This window comes from Marmota monax, unplaced genomic scaffold (genome assembly GCF_021218885.2).
Source record: "Marmota monax isolate L192 unplaced genomic scaffold, Marmota_monax_Labrador192_F-V1.1 WCK01_AAM20220418_F8-fsc00035, whole genome shotgun sequence".
NCBI classification, from domain to species: domain Eukaryota; kingdom Metazoa; phylum Chordata; class Mammalia; order Rodentia; family Sciuridae; genus Marmota; species Marmota monax.
Genome location: NW_026691961.1, coordinates 10,139,225 through 10,160,298, shown reverse-complemented (window position 1 = coordinate 10,160,298; position 21,074 = coordinate 10,139,225). Strand labels below are relative to the sequence as shown.

At 50.3% G+C, this 21,074-nt stretch overlaps 1 protein-coding gene across 2 annotated transcripts; it reads right to left on the bottom strand.

Moving 5' to 3' along the window:
* Nucleotides 1-847: 847 nt before the first annotated feature.
* Naa60 (N-alpha-acetyltransferase 60, NatF catalytic subunit) lies at nt 848-20,622 on the bottom strand. Of its 2 annotated transcripts, XM_046443874.2 has the most exons (7): nt 20,487-20,622; nt 8,674-8,789; nt 7,378-7,507; nt 5,443-5,539; nt 4,327-4,561; nt 2,997-3,340; nt 848-2,180 (listed from the first exon to the last, which is right to left on the bottom strand). In XM_046443874.2, exons 2-6 carry the CDS (start codon nt 8,781-8,783, stop codon nt 3,184-3,186), a joined length of 729 nt encoding a protein of 242 aa, XP_046299830.1. In that variant the 5' UTR covers nt 8,784-8,789; nt 20,487-20,622; the 3' UTR covers nt 848-2,180; nt 2,997-3,183. The 2 variants fall into 2 exon arrangements, with proteins under 2 accessions (XP_046299830.1, XP_046299848.1); XM_046443892.2 differs by lacking the exon at nt 8,674-8,789 and having other exon boundaries at nt 20,487-20,618.
* Between the last annotated feature and the right edge of the window lie 452 nt (nt 20,623-21,074).

Here is a 21,074-nt window from a genome sequence, read left to right as displayed (position 1 = left end):
TTGACCAAGGGCCTCTGGAATCACCCCTTCATCCCAAAGTTGACCCCTCAGCAAGTTTAGGCAAGGATGATAGTTGTCCTTGCCTAAATAACCAAGGCTGAGCCTCAGCAGCACGGCACTCTGGTCGGGCCAAGCTCAACAGTCTTATTTGGTTCCACTCGCCTTGGGCACTTGTGCCCAGCTGCCTGACCTCCTGGGCACCATCAGGGCCTCCTGCTCTGGCAGTGATACCAGCCCTCTCCCAAATCCACTCTGCAGGCGATGGGCACTTCCTAGGGAGGGCCCTCAGAAGCAGCACATCCCTGCTGCTGGCAGAGACTGGAGGTATGTGAACAGAGGAGCACACTTGGGCTTCAGAGGGTCTACCCATTACTTAACTGCAGCTCTTAGGTAACTTCTCAGCCTCAAGCCAGTTTTCCTCACCTGCTTAAAGGGGGAGGAAACAATCCTTCTGGGGGTGGCCAAAGGTTTCAAGGACAGGCTGGTGGGCACCTGTCACAGATTCCCATGGCTGGCCCATAGCCTCTGCTATGGTGCTGAATTGCTCTGTGAAGCTTCTCCAAACTAAGAGAGAGCCCTCGGGGGAGCTACTCATGTGGACCGGCCCCAGCTGAAGGTGAAGAGCCAGGGAGCCAGACCAGACTGAAAGGGGTAGCTGTTGAAGTCCCTTTAAGAAACAGTCCAGCTGTGGCTCTCAAGTCTGGAAGTCCTTCACTGGCTTGTGTTCCCTGGCAAGGCTAACAGAATCAGAAGCCATCCTCAGGATAGCAGTAGCAAGCAGTTCTCCCAGATGAAGACACAGGAGAAGGGCCCAGAGTGCATCAAGCTGGGCACTGGGAACAGGATGTGACCAGATAAAATCTATTTATTTGTAATGAGACAAAACACTACAATCTGTTCAACACTGGGCTGGACACTGCAGTGATTCGGGGAAGGAGGGAGGTACAGGGCAAGGCCTCTGAGCTAGATTATGAATGTCCAAGGCAGAACCTTCTGGAAGACTCTTCCCTGACCGCATGGGGCAGAAATGAAAAATCACATGATCACCGCTGATTGAGAGGAACGAGGACACATAGCTGGGGCCTCAGCACACAGCTGACGCTAGTTAGCACATCAGGGGCTACCCACTGGCCAGAGCTGTCCAGGGAGGGGGACACTCTTCCTGCCTGGGGTCTGCCTGAACTGTTGACAAGCAGAGGCCTTGGGCTGCCTCCAGCACTGAGAGCCCCGGACTGGGAAACGCTGAGGGAGGGGAGTACACAGTCACCAAGGCCCTGTCTGCTGAGCAGTTCTTCCCTCCTCTGAGGGTTGGTGAAGCAAGGGGCATGAGGACCCTCTGCACTGGCTCCCATGACACTGCAGCAATGCTGGTCAGGACGCTGGCAGCTTGGGGGTGCAAGGTGAGGGATGCTGGAGGTGTGGGACACACATGCTGCTGACATGGCCTCAGCCCTCAGAGGCTGAGGCGCCTCAGGCACTGACTGCCCCTGACCCCAAGGCCAGGCCCCACCAGCCTTTGGCAGCCATGATGCCCAGCAGGGAGCTCAGCCCCCTTATGTCTGCATCTGACCAAGCTTCGTAGCTTCATTCAGCTCATGGAAGGATAGGCAAGTGCCTCGTGGGCGCCTCAGTCCCACTCCCAGGAAGGTCAGCTGCACGCAGCATGTCACAATCCAGCAGGCAGGATGATCTCTCCAGAAACAGGAAACAGATAGCAGGAGGCCACTGAGGAAGAAGGAACTGTCCCATTATCTGACCACTGTGCCAGAGCTGGGCCCTGGAGCTCTACTTTCCCGAACAGCCAACCCTACTTTGCCCACCTCTCCATAGCCTCTTGTGGGGGGTAGGGGGTGACCCCCACCCTCTAGGCTTCTTGGGGTGGGTCCTGTATAAAAGCCTGGAATTCTCTTTACTGCACCCCCTTCTTCTGAGGCTCCTATGTCTTCAGGTCAAGGGTGTCCACAATACTTATGCTTCTTCTTCACAGTAGAAAGTTCAGTCTGGCTTTGCAGGAAGGAGCTGAAGGAACAGGCAGTGGAGTGGGAGAGGCTGGTGAGGACAGCCCCTTCCCGGAGAATGCAGCCACACTTGGCAGGGCCGAGGGGATGGTGAAAGTGCATGGAGGCAGGACCAGGGCACCCGGTGGAGGCAGGTTTCCAAAAACAGGAGAGCCAGGGAGCCTGCAGGGAAGAGGAGAGCGGGGCAGGGTGAAGGCAGTGTGGGACTCTTGCCCATCCCCACTGTCTGGCCTATGACCTGCAGGTGGGGGCCAGAGTGCCCCCAAAGCATGAGCTCTTCTTCAGGTCCATCATTCCTGCCAATGGCCACCAGGCTCCCCTCAGTCCTGGTGCAAATAAAAGCACCAATGGCTCCATACTTGGGTATACAACCAGATAGCCACAAAGCCTGCTTAAGTCACCAACCCTCCATGTGGGTGTACACAGGGAGTGGGCTTTAGATCCCTATGTCCCTTCCAGCTCTGATGTCCTCTGGAGCCTTGAGTATAGCCTCAAAACAACATGGGTGACCAGAGCAGCCGCATTTGAGCAGAAGCGTCACCTATGTGGTGCTCACCCTGGGAAGCACACACAGGGCTTTGGCTTGGAAAGGCCACTAGGCAGGATGCTGGCAGTGGTGCTGTGTTAAAGCTGAGTATGTGTGGAACTTCTGGAAGCAGACCCAAGACACAGGTCACTGGGCACTGCTTGAAAGAAGCTGAGCAACTAGGGACACAGATAGGAGGGACTTGATCTTTTTGTACCTTTTCAATTTTTGAACCATTTAATTGCATTATTTTAACAACAACAACAAAAAGTAGTTCAGGAAGTGAAAAGATAAAGTTATGGTCAGGGGCTCGAGGCATCTCTCTCTGGTTTCCTGCTCTCTTTCACAAAGCTTCTAAGTTGGATGGGAAACACTCATAGGTGCCTGTCTAGGGACTTCTATTTTTGCTGTTGTGTGTGCCAGGATCTCTTTGCCCTACCATCTGCTCCTACCTGTTGGAGACCAGATGCACGCTCTGCTTCTGAGCCCGCGTAGCACCAGGCCTGCAGCTGGGGCAGGCCAATGGGCTGGCAGGTGGCCGCCAGCTCCTTGCAGAGGAAAGCAAAAATCAGATGGACAGGAAGGTGGGCTCTGCAGGGTGCTGAGGGGTGCGGTCTGGCAGAAGCTACCCAGCTGGCATCACATGGTGCGGCTGTACTCGATGCCACCCTTGGTGGAGATGCCTGACCATGGTAGGAAGCTGCAGAGAAGGCTATGAGCCTGGCGGTAGATCCTATGTGGGATGGAGCAAGGGCTCAGGTTGGCTAGTGCTGAGCCCAGGTGCTGGATATAGTCCGTGGACTCTGTCAAGGAAGAATGACTTCCCCCATCAGTCCTGCCTGCCTGCACACACTGACACACAGTCGGCATACAGACGGAACACTGCACTTTGTGGAGGTCCAAGCACTCACTGAGAACTGCAGAGCACTGGAAAGCCTTGATAGAGGAGCCTTCTACTTTGAATAATAGCAATGGTAGAAGATGATGATAAAAGCACCTTTTGGGCAAAGCCTTTAGCTCAAAGACAGGATGCCCATTCTAAGGTGATACATAGGGAATGAGGCAGGGGTCTATCAGGAGACAACTGTTCCTGATCCTTCCCCAGACTCCCAAACCTTAGCACAGGAGGAAGAGAGCCCTGTCCTTTCAAGATGGGGCTCAATGGTGCTGATGCCTGGATGCCCACAGGGGCCTGACTTCACATGAGCTCCGTGGCCTTCCTGGTTCTGGTCACCTCCCTCTTCCCTGTTTGCTTGTCTTTGAGGTGAATGAACCCTAGACTTACTCACTTGAACACCACTCCCCCTGCCACCAACCCCACAACTGCTGTGGCATCTCCTGGTTTTCCTCCTGCCAGGGCTGGACAAAGAGCTAGAGGAGGCAGTGGGGTGGGGAACACTTTTGGGGTTGTGCCCCTACTATGAGGAAAATGTGAACCCAAGTGTTCAAAGAAAGTAAAAGTTTTTTCACTCATTCTTCTCTCCTGCTAGCACAGGCTGCCTGGGCAGGGGCTTTGGTCTGCTTTGCTCACTATTGACCCAGCACACCCAGCACAGGAGGTTGTCCATCAGTGATTGTGGAGCGGATGGATGGATCTTGGGCCCAAGGGGTTAAAACCCATCCCTCCTGCCAGGCTGAAGTTGGGGACCTCCTTTCCTCACATTGATCAGACCCATGCATAGCACACCTGATTATCATCTGAAGGTGAGCATGGAGCTGACTGACTGATTCAGCAGCCCCCAGCCAGGAAGTCATGTGTCCTCCCCCAGCAGCAAAGGATATAAGATGGTCCAGGGAGGGTGGCCGCCATTGATGTAGAGGACATAGGTGAAGCCATCTTTGAGGACCCCTCGGATGGAGTAGTAATAGGGCAGATAGTGATGCTGCCTAAAGTCTCTGTTTTCGTAGAAGTTTATCGCTGTGTTGTTGGTGGTGAGGACATGCAGGTAGATGGCTTTGCAGTGGTCCTGAGCTGTGGTTGATATGTGATCTTTTAAGCTTTCAAGTAAAAGGGAACCTTAAGAGAGGAGATGAGGGTTACACATAGTAAAGCAGTTATGTTATTTTGAGACATGGTCCAAGTTGCTGGGGGTCTTGCTAAGACATAGGTTCAAGACCCAGGCTGGTTTTGAACCTATGATTCTCTTGCCTCAGCCTCCCAAGTCACTGGGATTACAGGTGTGAGCCACTACACCTGGCATGGCAGGCCAATTAGAAAGGGCAATGAGGATGGGGCTGTGACTTCTGTGAGAGTCCAAGGTCTCTGTGCTCAGATCAGATCCCAGCCTCCTGTCACCTCCCACTGTGAAAGCTCATGGCCAGATGGAATTTGTGAGCTGCAGACCACTGTGGGCCACTTGCATGGCCTGGAGGTGCCCTCCTGTGGACTGGACAGACAGTGGAGGCACACCAATCTTTTAGACGATAAGAATAAACTGGAGGCCCTGAGCTTAAAATGAAGACTGCTGCTCACTGTTGTGACCGAGTGGAACGGGAATTTGATGACATGCATCTGATGAATGTTGGTGTGTTCTATTTCTTCATTTATGTTTTCTGCTCTCAATAGAGAGTGTCTAGCCAACAGACAGAGCTGTTGTGTGTGGTAGTAGGAGGGGCAAAAGGGTTGGTCTATTGTGAGGCCACCTGGGAGCAGATGCTGATCCAATTGTGACAGATTTGGGAAGGAAGCTACTGTGGAAAGGCCTGTGATGTGTGGAAAGAGTACGGGGAAGGCCAGTGGGGTGGGAGACGTGCTGGGAAGAGAGATAATGTGGGTCTGACCCAAGACAGGCAGGAGGAGGTGACTGAGGATCATTTAGAAGCTGGATTCATCAGGACAAGGGAAGTGACAAAATTGGGGGGGAAGGGTGCCCAAAACATAAGCCCACTGCCCCTTACCTATGCCATGCTTCCTGAATTCTTTCACTACTCCCAGACTTAGAATGTACGCAACTTGTGTGTCAACAGAGAAGTTGGAGGCTAGAATATCTCCATCCTAAAGAGAAAGAGATGGAGTCAGGATAAAGCACAGAGTACATGGCAGAGTCTGTCCGTGGTCTACGTGCCCACTCCCCTGGCCCTGAGGCCTGGAGCCACATGGGTGGGAAGGGAAGAACAAAGAGGGTAAGGGACAGTCACCCTGCCTGCCCATGGAACTGAGAGCATTTGGGCCCTGCTGGCAGAGGGCGGCTACTGTGAAGATGCACCGCGAGGGGCTTTTCTGCAGGATGAGAGGCTGCTTCGTGCCAAAACTAGGTAGCTTAGGGCAGGTACAAAGGCACACCTGTCCAGCAGGGATGTGTAGCAGGTGTTCAATACAGCAATGAGACAGATGGACAATTATGCCCCTGGTGGTCCTGAGGAGGGTGTGCAGGCGAACACATGCCCTCCTCCACTACCCATGCCAGGAAGAGCATTGCAGGGCTCCACCAGCATCTCCACGCAGAGCCCTGCATGGGACAATGGTGAATCCAGCCACCAACAGCTTCTTAATTCTTCCACTTCATAAAGAACAGGAAGGACCTGCCAGGTGTGTGGTTTGCTTCCTTAAGGATGGACGCTGGGCGACTCAGCCTTTTTGCTCCCCAATCATGCCGGGTGGGGTAGGCTTGGGCCCTGCTCTGAGTCAGCACCCCACCCACAGTGAACCCAGCAGATGTAGACTCTGCCTGAAGCCCTGGCTGACGGTGTTTAAGTGGCCCTGCCTTCCCCAGGGTCGAACCCACTCAGTCTCTCAGAAAGGCCCACGTGAGTGCTGGGGTGTAGAGGTTCCCCTCCTGAAGTCCAAGAGCAAAATGGTCCCCAAGCCTGCCTGGAGGGAAAACAAATACATTCCAGAAATTTCTAGTCACCCTTGTGGGGAAGCTGGCTGATGGCCTGGGGGCACCTAGGAAAAATCTACAAGAGGGAGAATCAGGTAACAAGGTAGGAGAAAGTGGGACAGTGTCCCACAGAAGAGGAAAGATCAAAAGAATATTGATCTTGCTCTCTCTCTGCTATATCTTAGCACTGAACAATGGAAGAAGAGGCTCAGGAGGAGCTAGGCTAGAAAAAGCTACTCTCAGATGAAAACAACTGTGCTAAAACAATCACACACGAATTGGGGTAGACATCAGTGGTCCTGGCTCCTTAAGAGGAAGAGATGTCGCCTTCCTTGCTTTTTGTTTGGTGCTGGGGATAGAACCCAGGGCCTCATGCAGGCTAGGCAGGCTCTCAGGTTTCCCCCTCCTTGGAGTAAATACCAGTGTGGTAAACACTATTGGGTCACTATGACCATAATTACTAGCAGAATCTATCAAAGTCAGTCAGGAGGAATGTGGTATGTGCCTGTGGCCTTACAGCTTATATTTAGAGCACGCGTGCCTACCTGAGGGTGCTGCAGATGCTCAGCATTCTGAGGTAGGTAGGGAGGCCTGAGGGGGATCTGTGAGGTTGGGTATATCTTTACTTTCACTAGACTTGAGCTGGAACTTAGCATTTCCTTGAACAAACCACAGTAGGACTGGCAGTTTCTATGGCATTGCCACCAACACAAATCAGACATTTTTGTATCACATGACAACTGTGCAGATATTCAATGTATCATTCCTGCTTCAAAATGATTGTCCTTGTTAGGCCTGCTGAGGTCTTATTACTTGCTGCATGTGTGAAGGCACACGTACTCCTATGTCAGGTACACATAGAAGCCGACCGGACACGAGTCTCATGCGCTGCTCTGAACCCTCAGGTTACAGGCTCCTGAGACACAGGGCCACAGTGCACTCGTGTGACTCTATCGCAAGTCCCCTGCAGCCATGTCCGGTGACTATCGTGTCTACCACCACACAGACGTACCTCTTTATGTATTTTGGTCCTGCTCTTAATTTCAGCTACTATCATTCCCACAATGGCACCTCTGTAGGTCGCAGCAAGGGAGAAGAACTTCTTGTTGGATGTGATGTCACGATACCATGAGTCTGGGTACCTGGGGAAAGACACACTCAGGTGAGCCTGTGGAGCTCTGGCCATCACTTAACTACCTGTCACAGCTCTCTTCTAAAAAGCAGCCAACATTCCAGGCAGGAATGTGAACTGCTGATGTAAAAATGATTTTACTAGATCTAAGGTATGAGAAAGGAAAGAAAACTCCAATAAAATTGCCTCCATGGAGCAATTCATGGAGGGAAGCACAAAGTGGCCTATTTCTCATCTGGGCAAGCTGAGATCTTAGGACCCTTGGTAACCCAGGACACTGGGTGATTTGGCACTGAAAACTCGTGGACGTGATCTGAGGAAGAGCCAAGTTCACAGGTGGGTGGCTCTGAGTTTCCAATACTTCCCTGGACGGGCGGGAAGGGGGGAACACAACCTCAAGGGCAACATGTCGTTAGGGCTGCTCACCAAGAAAGCCGAGATGCACTCCCCACCCCCAGGGGAACGTGGAGAACACCTCATGCAAAGGCCCAGGATGTGGTCATGTCAGGCAGATCCAGCACAGGTCAGGCGGGGGAAGGCATTGGGATTCATGGGTTTTCCTTCTTAAAGATGGGAGAGACCTAACAGGTTAGACTGGACACATTCTTCAGACCAAGAGCAGGAGGACGTGATACAGGGGCGCGGCGTTCTGCCCTACGCAGTTCTGCAAAGGCCACACCAACCATCCAGTGAGAAGTTCCTCACAGGGCTGAGTACTGCCCAAGCTCCTCCGAGCTCCAGGGGTACACAGCTGGCCCTGTGGTCAGAATGTAGTGCTGCTATCTCACAGTGCACAGACCAGTGCACAGACCATCATTCCATCTCCTGAGAGCCTGAGGCCTTAGGCCCACCAAGTTCTGAGAAGAGACCTCTGCATTATATATAGCACTTCACTGAACATATCTGTAATTAAAGTTTCTGAGCAGATTTCTTTTGGGGAACTTCACATGAGGAAGGAGGTGAGGTGGGAAGAGCCGTGGAGCAGACAGACACAGGGGCTGAGCTCCACTGCCCACCTGGTAACTCTGGACTGCCATGGCCCTTCCAGGCCTGCTCCTAACTGTACATTGTGACAACATGGGCTGATGGGTCCTCTTCCAGTTTCAGCACTTGTGGATCCATGTTCTCCCCTCACCCCTGCATCCTGCAGCTGGGACACAGGTGCCCAACACTTACTCGATGGGGAACCAGTCACCACACAGGTGCTTCACAGTGTCTATGTCATCGTGGCAGAGGAGACGCAGGCTGACCTCGCTGAGGGCACTGGATGGCACCACCTCTGTCATTCACACCTGCAGGGAGAGGAGGCAGCATTACCTCACATTACGTTCACCTGTTCTCTTCTGTACACTGACCCTGGGGGGCAGGCAGGCAGGTAGGCAGGAGGGGACATGGGGCTTCCCATGATGGAGTGTCTTCTCTCACACCCATATAGCCTCCAGGTGTCACGGTCACATCCTTTCTGCAGATGAGGAAGAGCTAGCAAGCTGTCCGTGGGATGTTTTTTCTTTCTTCTTTGTTCTGAGGTGCCACAGCTCCTCACAGTGGCCTGGCTTCATGTCTTATGACTGCGTCCCACAACTTCAGACGCACAACAGTCCCAGCCAGCCCGACTTCTTCCAATCATGGCTTGGCAGCAACCAAACACAGATATGGGGCTCATTCCCCTGGGGCCAGGGAATGGCTGGGTGTCCCAGGCAAGCAGTGCTAGCTAGCACCACAGTGGATCATACTCAACTTCTCCTCCGTCTAGCAAACACAGGCACCCAGAGTTCAAATCAACTGCCAGCAACTTTTAAACCCAGAAAGTACACTCAGCCCAGGCTAGTGGTTGAGCAGCTGCCTGTTTTACTCAGGAAGGAAGGAAAGAAGGAAGGAGAGAAAGAAAGGAAGAAAAGGCAAGTGAGGGAGGGAGGCCAAGAGCTGGGCTCTGACAAAAGGGAAAACAGTTTCCTCTTTTTCAAATTGAAAAATAGTAATCAAAATGGAAAGGGTTACACACTCATCCTGTCTTCCTAGGAGGAACTGTGCAGCTCACCTTAAATGGCCAAGGAAAAGTTCTTTTTTGTGTTAGTCTATTATTTCTTTTTTTGAGGAAAAGTTATCACAAAAGAACAAAATTCAGTAAAATTAGAAATAATGACAGAATCATAAAGTCACTATTTTGAAACTACCAAAGGAAATCTCAGAACCCAGACGCCATCAGAGTGTTAGACCAGCAGGTGAGAGGCAGGGAGGTAAAAGCCCGCTGACAGGCATCCAGCGGAGGGCCCTCCCCAGCCTTAGGTCAGCCCTGCCTCTCAGGCCTTGGGTTGGGACCAAGCTTCAGGGGTTCCTGCCCAAAACTGGTTCTGAACCCAATGGAGCCTTTAGACCAAACTTCCTAGTTGCAGATAACACTCAGCACAGAACAACAAGAGAAAAGAGCTCCAAGAAACTCAGATGTCTGACATTCCACATTAATTCTTTTCAGGAAGTCAAAGTCAAACATACAAAGTAAATGAGAAGAGACAAGGAGAACTAGATTTAATAAGTAAAGCCCTACCAGAGAAATAAAGTTGAAACAACACTTTGGGGAGACAAACAGCCTGGCCAGGAGGGAATGTTATGAAACTATTACTAATTTTCTTACATGCCATAAGGCAGAGAGGTAACATATTTCCTAGGAGATGAACGCTGAAATACTTGGGAGTGAAGAACCATGATGTCTGTTTTAAATGGCTCAAAAAAAAAAAAAATTTACCTATGAAGTGAGTATGACAAAAAGCTATCAACTTTTGAACCTAGTGGGTAGCAGGGCACACCACAGGCATCTATCACCCTATATGTGCAACTTTGCTATATCTGAAACTTTTCATGATAAATGTGGTCAGGGAAGGACTATCATTACTTGCCTCAGTCCAGGCACTGTGCAGAGAGCCAAGGGACCTGGACACTCAGCCATACCAGCTGCTCAAGGTCGCTGTGCCTGCCAACCTGACCATGGTTTATGTCTGAGTCGCCTTCAGCTTCAGCAGCCTGCAGGCCCCAGTGAAGGATGGAACAAGATGCCTACCCATCATTTCACCCCAGGCAGAGCTCTAGAAGTCCTATCAGCTAAGCTCTCACAACATAGCTGATTCTGAACAGGAAATCATTGCTTAGCTCTCCCCAGAAAGAGCAGTATGTGCACGGGCAAATGACACCAACCAGCAGAGCCATGGCCTGGGTGACCACAGGCAGACCTACCTCAAGAACTGAGAGGCTGACACATAGGAAACAGAAGCAGCAAGGCTTGGATCTCTGTGGTTGCCTGGGGCAGGGGACTGACCACAAAGGTCCTGGGGGTCAGGGAATGACTTCTTGGGGGATACAAGTGTACGTTGATTGTGGTGGTAATGATTACCTCCATACACACCTGTCCAAACAAGCTGAACTCTAAGGTACATGACATTGTCTGTGTATACAAACATCAATGATGATTTAAAAGCTTTTTAAAAAATTTTGTTGAGAGGGCTGGGGACATAGCTCAGTTGGTAGAGTGCTTGCCTCACATGCACAGGCCCTGGGTTCAATCCAGCACCACAAACAAACAAACAAGCAAACAAACAAACACAAATTTCTGTTGAGGCCTGATAGAAAAGAGAGAAATCCATAGTAAACTAGAATCTCTTATGTCCTGGGATTTACACATTTTTTTCCTTAGTATTCTTGGGACAAGGCTCTTCCCAGTTCCACTTTGAAGAAAAAACAGGCTGTGAGACACACAACTTTGTAGACTCTCCCATTCCTATTGAAAGTACTTCCATGTTTCTAAAGACCAATTCTTTAGAGGCCTTGGTGTAAAAACAAAAACAAGTCACATTCGACGGAGGGAGAACACTGTGATCACAGTGTCTGATATGACTGGCAGCAACGAGGTGGGAGATGCTGGCCACACTGTGCCATGAGAGGAGATGTCGGGCCACTGGCCTGTGGTTTACTAGCCTCCCTTTAGACCAGGGGTCTGTGCTGATCTAGAGGCCGAGACTCCCAGAGGCAGGGCTACAGCCCCATGTCTCCTCACCCTGCTCCCACCTCACACATCCTTTTGTGGGAAGGCTGGCCTTGGGCTGGAGCTGGTTAAAGGAGGTCTTTTGACTAAGCAGGTCCTCTTTTCAGGTCTGGCAAGCCATTTCTGGGGATCAGGGGCCTGAATCTGTGAGGATCACTGTTGCCACCCAACCTGCTCTGTGGGAGATCTGTGCCTATGAACATAAGTGAGAACAGACACCAAAACACCTCTATCTGGACAGGCTGAGACCACACAGGAAGCTTCTCTTCTGGGCCATGGTTGGCCTCAGGTGGCCATGCTGTCTGCCCATGCAGGGACATCCATCTCCCAGGCTCTCAATGCTGTTGGTAGCCAGTTCCTATGCTAAACAAAACTGTGAATTAACCCAGGTAAGTGTGGGGCCCCTAAAAATGGCAGGGCCAAAGCCTCAGTAGATGGCAAAGAATGTTCCAACCAACCCACCTCTGAGCCATCTCCTGACACAGGGCTTGGTCAAAGAACTCTCCAGGCCCACAGCAGCCCGCAGGACCAGTGCACTGGGCCTATGACTATGCGTTCCATTCACCTGAGAGGCTTTCCTCAGGTGATGAAGCACAACCAATGCCGGAAAGACAGAGTGACTAAGGCTTAGAGCAGAGCCAGGCTTGAGCCCTAGATGACTTCATGTGCCATTCACATGACCAACACTCTGGTGCTGGCACCTGTGGGGACCCTCATGTGCCCATCTGGAACTTTCCAACAAATACTTATGCCCCACTGCTCTAAGGTTACTACGAGACAGAGCCAAGAATCTCAATGACTCAGCTACAGTAAAGGGATTAGCAGAAAGAAGTCAGCACAGAGGCCCCGGGAGATGGAGACTGGCACTGTCTGTCTCAGGCCCTCTAAATGGAATGGGTACTATGGCTGTGCTGGGGGGATGGGGGCACCAAAGTCACAGACATGTGAGCCATCTTCTGGTATGTTTGCCTAAAAAGGCCTGAGACACATTTTCTATGACAAGCAGACATAGTATAGAGGAGAATCAGAAATTCACCTGACTTTTTAAGGCAGAACATGAGCTGGGGAGTTTCTCCCTGGATGTCCTGGCCCTTTGTCTTCAGGACATGGGTGACTGAAGCAATCCAAAGAGGGGCAGACAAAGGATCTTCCAAGACCCAAATGAAGAGCACGCCCTGCTGGAAACTGGACCCAACTGGCTCTGGTTTCCTCACTGCTCACTCCTCCTACCTCAATTTTGTGAGGTTGTTTGCAAACCACCCCCCACCCCTTTCATACTGAAATAATCCCTCCAGTCACAGGACTGAAGGCCACTTTTCCCTGAGGTCTTGTGGCAGTAGGAAGAGGCTGGCACCTCCACTTGTCACCATCCCCACTGGCAGAGCCAGGCAGGGCACCCCTTCATCAACACCACTTCCCAGGGCTTCCATGTGCTTGGCTCACATAGGGAAACAGAGCTGCAAGATACCCCAACATCCCCAGGCACAGGCACAGGCACATCCTGTGCCACACATCACTGCAAAGTGCTGGGGCATTCAGGATCCGAGGGACATAGAATCCCGCAGGTTCTAGTTTAGGGAGGAAGGGTTTCCTGGTGACACAGAAGCACTTCGCTCACACCCGGAGTAAGAAGGTGGGGGCAACCCTATTTCCTGGAGTTTGCTTTCCTTGGCAGGCCCAGTCCTGTTGCCCCCAAGTCCACAGGGGCCACCCACTTCTTCAGAGATGCTGCTTCTGTTACCAGACGAATCAGCAGAATTTTGAAAGCTTATCCTGCTCTCTTAACTGCTTGAGAGGTGCACTGGACTCCACCCTCAACCTCTGGAGCAGCCATCGGGTCCAGCCAGCATGGCCACACGACCTGGGCCTTCCTTCTCTTTCTTACCATGGCTCATCTTTGCCAGCGCCAGGCTGGCCCTCCACATGCCTTCTATGTTGTGCCCCTTGTGCTCCAGATCCTGCTGAAATCTAGAGTCCCAGCTCCCCAGGCTAATCCCAGCAACCATGAGTCCCAGGATGGCTCTCCAGCTCTGTGCTTCAGCTTCTTTCCTGTGACTCTAAGAGGATTCTACCACCTTCCTCCGAGTTTCCGGGAAGATGACACAGGCCCCAGCCAGCTCTACGTCTCCTTCCTCCCTGATCCACACAGGCCCCCATCCTGCATTTTACAATCTTCACTGCTGCACAAAATTCCCTCTAAGGGACCGTAGATATCCTTGTGCAAGAAACGTCTTTACAGGCCTCCCTGATGCCTCCTTGGCCTTTAATACCAGGACCTGCTGCCAGCCTCCTGCTTTCCTCCCTCATTCTCTTCTTAGACTCACCAACTTCTACGTGGCTCATGGGAGTCCATCCCAGCTGCCCCTGCCCCTCTTTGAGACCCAGCAGCCTCCCCTCAGGAAAATCCCTCCCCAAACTCTGTGAAGCTCTTCTCTTGGTCATTCTTTCTCAGATCCTCATGTCCCTTTGTTCCATGACAAAGCACCGTCCTTGCCCTCACCCTGGGCACACCAAGTTTCCTCCCAAGCAAAGCATGAAGGAAGATGCACAAGCTCCTCCGCCAACAGGAGCTGGACCACAAGGCCCCTGGGAATGTGAGATTCTGCAGACACAGGTCCACTGGCTTGGGAAACCCCACAATGGTGAATGTTAAGCTTTTGCCTTTAGGACGGATGGAGGAGAAAAGGAAAAACACACCAGTGACAGCCACAGGACACTGTCGTGCACAGCAGTGAGATAAGCGAAGGGCTAAAAGCGGAGTGTGGAGGAGGCAAAGGCACCATTCACAGCTCCTGTGTTCACGAGAGCAGCTGTCCTGGCGGAGCAAGCCGTCTCCACAGCAGCCTGGGCTTCTTCCAGACTTCAGTGTAGTAGGAAGATGAGTCATTTGCAGGGTGACAAGAAACAAACACCCACCTCTCTTTTTCTGAACAGCAGCCTCTTACTCAAATCTTCATGCTCTCAGGGGAGCCCATATATTGACCACATATAATTTGAGACACATTTTTTAAAATATTTTTTTTAGTTGTAGATGGACACAATGACTTTATTTTGTTTATTTTTATGTGGTGCCAAGGATCAAACGCAGTGCCTCATGCATGCTATGCAAGTGCTCTACCATTGAGCCATAATATCGGCCCCATTACACATCTTTAAGCAGTAACTAATGACACCAGAGGATTCTGTTTGTTCAAAATTCTGTTTAGGACCAGCTAAATGAAGGAATGGTATCAGCAAACAGAAAGCAGGGGTCAAGGGAAAGGGCTAGAGAAAGGGAGATGGGAAGCTGCTCCATCCTATCTTGTGGTTATCAAAACCACAAGGAGCTGGGCCTGGTGGCACACACTTCCCAGCCACTCAGGAGGCTGAGGCAGGAGGATCAAAAGTTTGAGGCAAGCTATGGCAACTCAGAAGACTCTGTCCCAAAATAAACAATGAAAATAAAAGAGGGGGACTCAGCATATAGCTCAGTGGTAGAGGGCTGCCGGGTTCATCCCCAGTATCACAAAAAACAACAAAACAAAAAACTCCTCATGGATCTGTTCCCTTAAACTGCAGGTTTGGCCCCATGTTCTTTATGCCTCTGTTAAAAATAGCACTACATGATTCTGGCGAGGTCCCAGGTCCAGACCCAGTCCTTCCTCTGGTGGAACATTCCCTCCACTTCATACTGTGACCCAGTGTGAACATCATTAACTTATCGAAGGTCAAGCCCTGCTCTGGGGACTGGAGAATTAGCTGTGGGCAGTGGGAATCTCACCCACAGGGAGCTGCAGAGCTGTCCTGTACCGTGACCTAAGTACAGAAACTGCTGCTCTGGCTAGAGGGTTCCATGGTGAACAGCAGACCAGCAAACACTGCTGTCACCTGATCTGGAAAGGGAAACTCTTCCCCCACAGGGACAAAGAAATCTATCCCCTCACACCTTCCTGAATACCACACCTGAAGTGCACAGGGTCACAACAGGAGGAAGATGCCTCTGCCTGTGTTGTGCATCTGCCTGGCTGGGCTGGCAGTGCTTTCCTGTTCACCAACCAGCTAAATCCCCCAGTCACTCTGGGTCTCCACTAGTGAAGTTTAGGGCCAGACTGTGCCCTAAAGTCAGATTGGAGGAATGATGATTCACCTTTGGTGCCCCCTCAGTCAGCATCAGAACTGCAGAATGACAAAGACAAAGAGGAAGAACAGAGAGAACAAGACCCAGGAGGAAGAGAATGGGAGACTGGGGGCCAGAAAGTGTGGAGCCAAAACCAGACACCATGGCTAAGTCGCCTGAAAGCTTCACGTTCCTGGCATAGAAAACAAGGTGCAGGGGGCTGGGGCCCATCACTCTTTGCTTCTTTTGCTGCGATTTCTACTGGGGGTTATTGTGGTTTTTTTCTTCCTTCCTTCCTTCCTTCTTTCTTTCTCTCTCTCTCTCTTTCTTTTTTTAATATTTCCATTTCTGGGTTTGCATTTAAGATCCTCCAGAATCAAATACATGTTAAATATGAAATTAGGTCAGATTTGGCATAAATTACTATTTGATTCTGATCATTTTTTTCTTTTTCCTTTTGGGTGTTGAGGAATCAAACCCAGGGCCTCATGCATGCTACTCAAGAACTCTACAACTGAGCTATAACCTCAGTTATAGTTAGCTGAGGTTAACTTTTCTAACTAAAATGATATTCAGAAGGAACTCAAACTCCTGTCTGAATTTGTCTCTGGAATCATGGCAGATGTTTGTGTCTTATCACTCATTTCCCTCTTAGTTTTCTGCAACAATCTTGGGTTGTTTTTATCATCAAATAAATAAATAAATACTTTTAGATGGTTTGTTAAAATAGTCATATAGGATATTTAAAATTAGTAGTGACTGGGAAATTTTACAGCATCTCTTCAAATTATGAGTAGAACTAGTACCTATTATACTAAAATAGACTAAGCACTGACTTTTAAACCCTGTGCCCTGATCTGGACAGACTAAGCACTGACTTTCATGGCACTTGGGATACTGGTGCCATAAATAAAAGTTCTCAACAAGACTGCAAGTTGTAGAGGAGTCTGTAGATAGGGTGGCCAAGCAGGGTTCCTGTGACCAATTGGAAAAATTATTTTGACGTTTTAAGACAACCATTTCCAAAAGGGCTTATTTTTGGAGAATGGAATCTTTCGTTTTTAAAGTATAAAAGTGTAAAATTAATCTGTGTTCATAGTAAAGTTAATAATTCATAAGCAAGGGCTGGGGTTGTGGTTTAGCCGTAGAGTGCTCGCCTCACATGTGCAAGGCCCTGGGTTCGATCCTCAGCACCACATAAAAACAAATAAGTGAAATAAAGGTACTGTGTCCAACTACAACTAAAAAATAAATATTTAAAAAAATAATTCATAAGCAACAATAAAGAATTTTGTACTCATCCCCCCAAATAATAATAGTCACAGATTTCTTGTGGTTTGTATGAGAAAAATAGTTTTGATACAGGCAAGGTCTTGCCTGGTGAGGGGCCTGCAGGCTGCACAGGTGTGTCTAAGCCATGCTGCCTGGGGAGACAGTGCCCTTTTCTGCATGCGGACTTTAGTAAAAGGCTATATGGGGTGTCCTGAGGGTAAGCAAAGTAATCTGAAACTCTGGGTTAAAGAGGATCAGCAAATGTCTGACTGGCGAGACGTGCTGAATGCTACAAAAAACAGGAGTGAATCATCCCCAAACAGGTTACAAGGTCAGTGGAACAAGCACCTTCTAGAAAAACAAGCATGGGAAAAGTATCTAAGGGCAATCCACGAATGCCAAGGGAATGATGAAAATAGTGCTGCATCAATATTTTCCAGAAGAGTCCTTTTCAGTACTTAAGGAAATACTACCTACCTGCTGTTTTATAAAGTGGTATTGCTTTCTTCTAACAGTTATTTTCAAGCTGGGCTCAAATGTCAATACTTTGCTGCCTAATGGATCCTACTTCAGGAATAAACAAAAAAGAAGAACTTCATTGATTTTAATAACAATAATTATATCACAAAAAATAGAGCTGGAAGAATATTTTTTTTAAATGTGCTTTGCTAAAGATGACAGAATACCTTTCTTTTGTCTTTCTATAAAAACAAAAGGAACAAGGACTTTCTCCAACATTTGTTACGTGTCGCTATCCAAGACCACATCTTTACTTTGCTGGAACTTTGAATCTGTTTAGAATGTTTATTTCTGGCATCAGTGCCCCAAATGCCATGCTATTCCAAGGGCACCAGATTTAAAAGCCAGAACTGAAAGTCTATTTTAGGGCAAAATAAGTAGTCATTCTCCTTATAATTTGAAGAGACATTTGAAATATCTATGCTGTCACACTCATGATTGCTTTCATCATCATTTTTGGTATGTTTGGCTCCTCCTGGCCACATAGATCCTGACTGAGGTAAAGAGACATGAGGGAACTGATCCTCATTTGATGTCTCTCCCCTGGCTCAGAGCTGTGGCTACCTCAGGGTGACTGTCCTTCTCCTGCCAGCTTCCACACTGGGGCATTCCAGCTGCATTAAGCACCACTGCTCGACACTGACCTGGACCCCAAACCACTTCCTGCAGAAAGCCTTGGCTCCACATTCAGACCCCTTCTTCACAAGCACTTCACATACTCTGCTGTGCCCAGCAGAGTATGAACTCTTTCGTGTGTGTCTGGGTCAAACATACAGGACATTTTAAAATCAGCAATGTGATTGCTGGGCTCCTGACAGGCCCTGAACTGCTTGCTCTGCTAGCTCTTACCAGAGGCCATGCTGAAAAGAGTGACTGCAGTGAAGGAGGCCCAACTCTGGAGTACCAAAGGCATATACAACCCTTTCTGAATCACAGTCAGCATTTGAACTTAGCCTAAAAGAGCCAGCTTTTCCAGCTTCACTCTGCAGACCAGCATGTGGCTTGAAAGCAGTTCCAGCAACATACACTTCAGTACAGAGTCCACACCCCAGCCTTGCTTTCTGCAAAGGAGAAACACAGGTGTCAAAACCGCCATGAGGGTTTTGTGAGTTCCTTGCAGGGGATGATGAGGCAATAATGGATATCAAATGTAGATCTGCAGTCACCATTTAAGAGAAGACATGCCTGATAAGCAGACACATTCAACTCAATGGGGAGAGCTGTTACCAAGAAGTGGGACCTCTGGCCCATTTTGGTCAAGCAAAGACAGTCACTGCTCTGAACTGCTCTGAAGACTTTGTCTACATGTGTGTCCTGTGACTGCAAGGTAAGGATTCTATATCTATGTGATCTAAACAATTCTTAGGCTACCAGATGCCACAATGTTGCTAAGAGGTACACTGAGGCACCAAGTCATCAGCACACTGTGACCTCCAGGTCATGAACACCAGCACCCTTCCTGGTCTTGCTTCAGGTCTATCTTTTATTTTCAAATCTCCTGACATCCAGGAGTTTTCTTCCATTCCAGTCAGAAGCATGCTGTTGCTAAGCAACTTGGACAAGTCACATCTTTAGTTACTCCCCACGCTGTGCGTGGGTGTGGTTAAAACAAAGGGGGTGATAAAGTCACTTCAAATTACAACTGGGAGAGGCTAAAGATAGGACACATATAGACCTTAAAAAAAAAAAAAGAAAGAAAATAAACAATGCTTTATGTTGGCGTGTTGACACCAGATCATGCCTGACTTTGCAATACAAATCTAGCACATCTGCTATCTCTGTGAGATGAAATTCCAGCAAACCACAGCCCAGTGGAGGGGTCCATGAATGCCACAATCTCAGAGGGCTGATTTGCACCTTATTTCTGATGGGTACAAAATTCTACAAGAGGAGGATGAAGACCTATGTTCCCTGTTGTGATCAATCTGTTGGTCTGGAAAGATAGCCCTTGATTTTCTTCTGCTTGATTTTCCCATCTTCTCTTTTATAGCTTAGGCCAATTCACTGATGTATGCACACAGATGAGTATCTACACCTGTTTTTGCTCCGGGCCCCTTTTAACTCAACAATACTGAAGGTGACCCTCTTCCTGTCCAGTCAGAAATACCACCACAGAACTTCTACAACTCCCCTGGACTTCACAGTGTCATACAAGATTTGCATTTTGAGCCACACAACTTGCCCTGCTCCGTCAGATATGCGTCATCTACGGGTTTTATGTTTTAGATGTTTTGATAGAAGGGAAAATCTCTGTAACAGGAAACCACCTCTCCAGGGATTTGGTACATCTTGGAGTGTCACTCTGTTGGGCTGTTACTCTTTTCTTTCAGGACCAATGAGTGACAAGAGTGGCACAAAAGCTCACCCAGCTCAAGGACTTGGCAAAGGGAACAGAGATCAAGGAAGCAGCCAAAGTTCATGTTTATTGCAGAGTACCTCCTTGTCTCACCTCCAGGCAGGGCACAGCTATTTGTCGGAGGTTCAAAGAAGGCCCACAGCTTTCCCTCAACTTTGTCAGGGGGCAAACCACACAAGCTACAGATCCCCTCATCTCCCTGGCAAGTGCCCAATTTGTAGAGGTGGTGGAGGGTCTGCACGGCCGGTCCGTAAGCGCCCCGGAAGGCGAGCATTTGTCTTAGTGTTAAAACTACGGCTGGGAAGGGAAGTCGCGAGGGGACCAAGGCAGAGCCCTGGGCTTTCAGAAGCCCACCAGAGGGCCAACAAGTCTGCCAACAATCAGCCCGGCGCAACAAGTACCCAGAGGCGCGGGCCAGACCCTCCGCCTCCAAGACCCCGGGGGCGGGACTCCGCGCACCGCCTTTTAGTTCTCAAATTCCGCGACAACTCGTCCTGGGGCCCGGCGCGGAAATGACCCCAGGCGACGGCTGGCCACCCGCAACCCTCGCCCGCTTCTCGGCCGGCGCAAATTCTCGCCGCCACTGGAACCGGCCCGCGGGCTGGACGCTCGAGCAACGAGGACGCGCTGGCCCCCAGAGCCCAGCCTCCTACAGGCCCGGCCCGCAGCCGCCTCCCGTCCTCCACATTGCAGGCCAGAGCCCGCCGCCTCACCTCGGGCGGGAGCCGGTGGCAGCTGAGGGCGTCGCGGGGCTCAGCGCATCCTGGGGGCTCAGGGAGCTGGACTTGAGACCGCGCGGGGCCCGCAACGAGTTATGTAACCGGCAGGGGCCGCAGCCGGGACGGAGGCGGCGGCCCGCGGCACTTCCGCCTCCCGCGCCGGGCCGCGCCGCAGCCCGGAAGCCGATTGGACACCGCCCCGCGCGGCACCGCCCCCTGACGCCAGCGCCGCCATCTTGGGAGCGGGCAGGTCCCCCTTAAGCCGGCGGGGTGGAGGAGCGGCGGTGGTGAACGGCAAGCGCGTAGGGCGGAGCCCGGCGCTGGCGCCCTCCGGCAAGTCGTGGCTTGCAGTAGCAGACGCGAGGTGGCCTCAGGTTGCGGCGGTTCGTCGAGGAATTCACCCAGAGCTTGTTAGGGGACACGTGCTGAGCAAAGACTTTACGGGAACGCATACCTTGCTTTCAAATAATGACAGAGCTCCACATACCCAAAGGAGGAAGCAAGAAGCTGCGTACAGCCAGGCGTTGAAATGAATAACCTCAAAGGATCTGATTACTATCCAAGAGATTGAAGTCATCGCAG

Excerpts from the sequence above, each read along its gene's own strand:
- Naa60 (XM_046443874.2), bottom strand. The coding sequence starts at position 8,783 with ATGACAGAGGTGGTGCCATCCAGTGCCCTCAGCGAGGTCAGCCTGCGT. Across the intron at positions 5,540-7,377 it reads GGACCAAAATACATAAAGAG|GATGGAGATATTCTAGCCTC; the intron begins GTACGTCTGTGT and ends CTTTCTCTTTAG. Across the intron at positions 3,341-4,326 it reads CACCCTCCCTGGACCATCTT|GGACTATATCCAGCACCTGG; the intron begins ATATCCTTTGCT and ends GACAGAGTCCAC.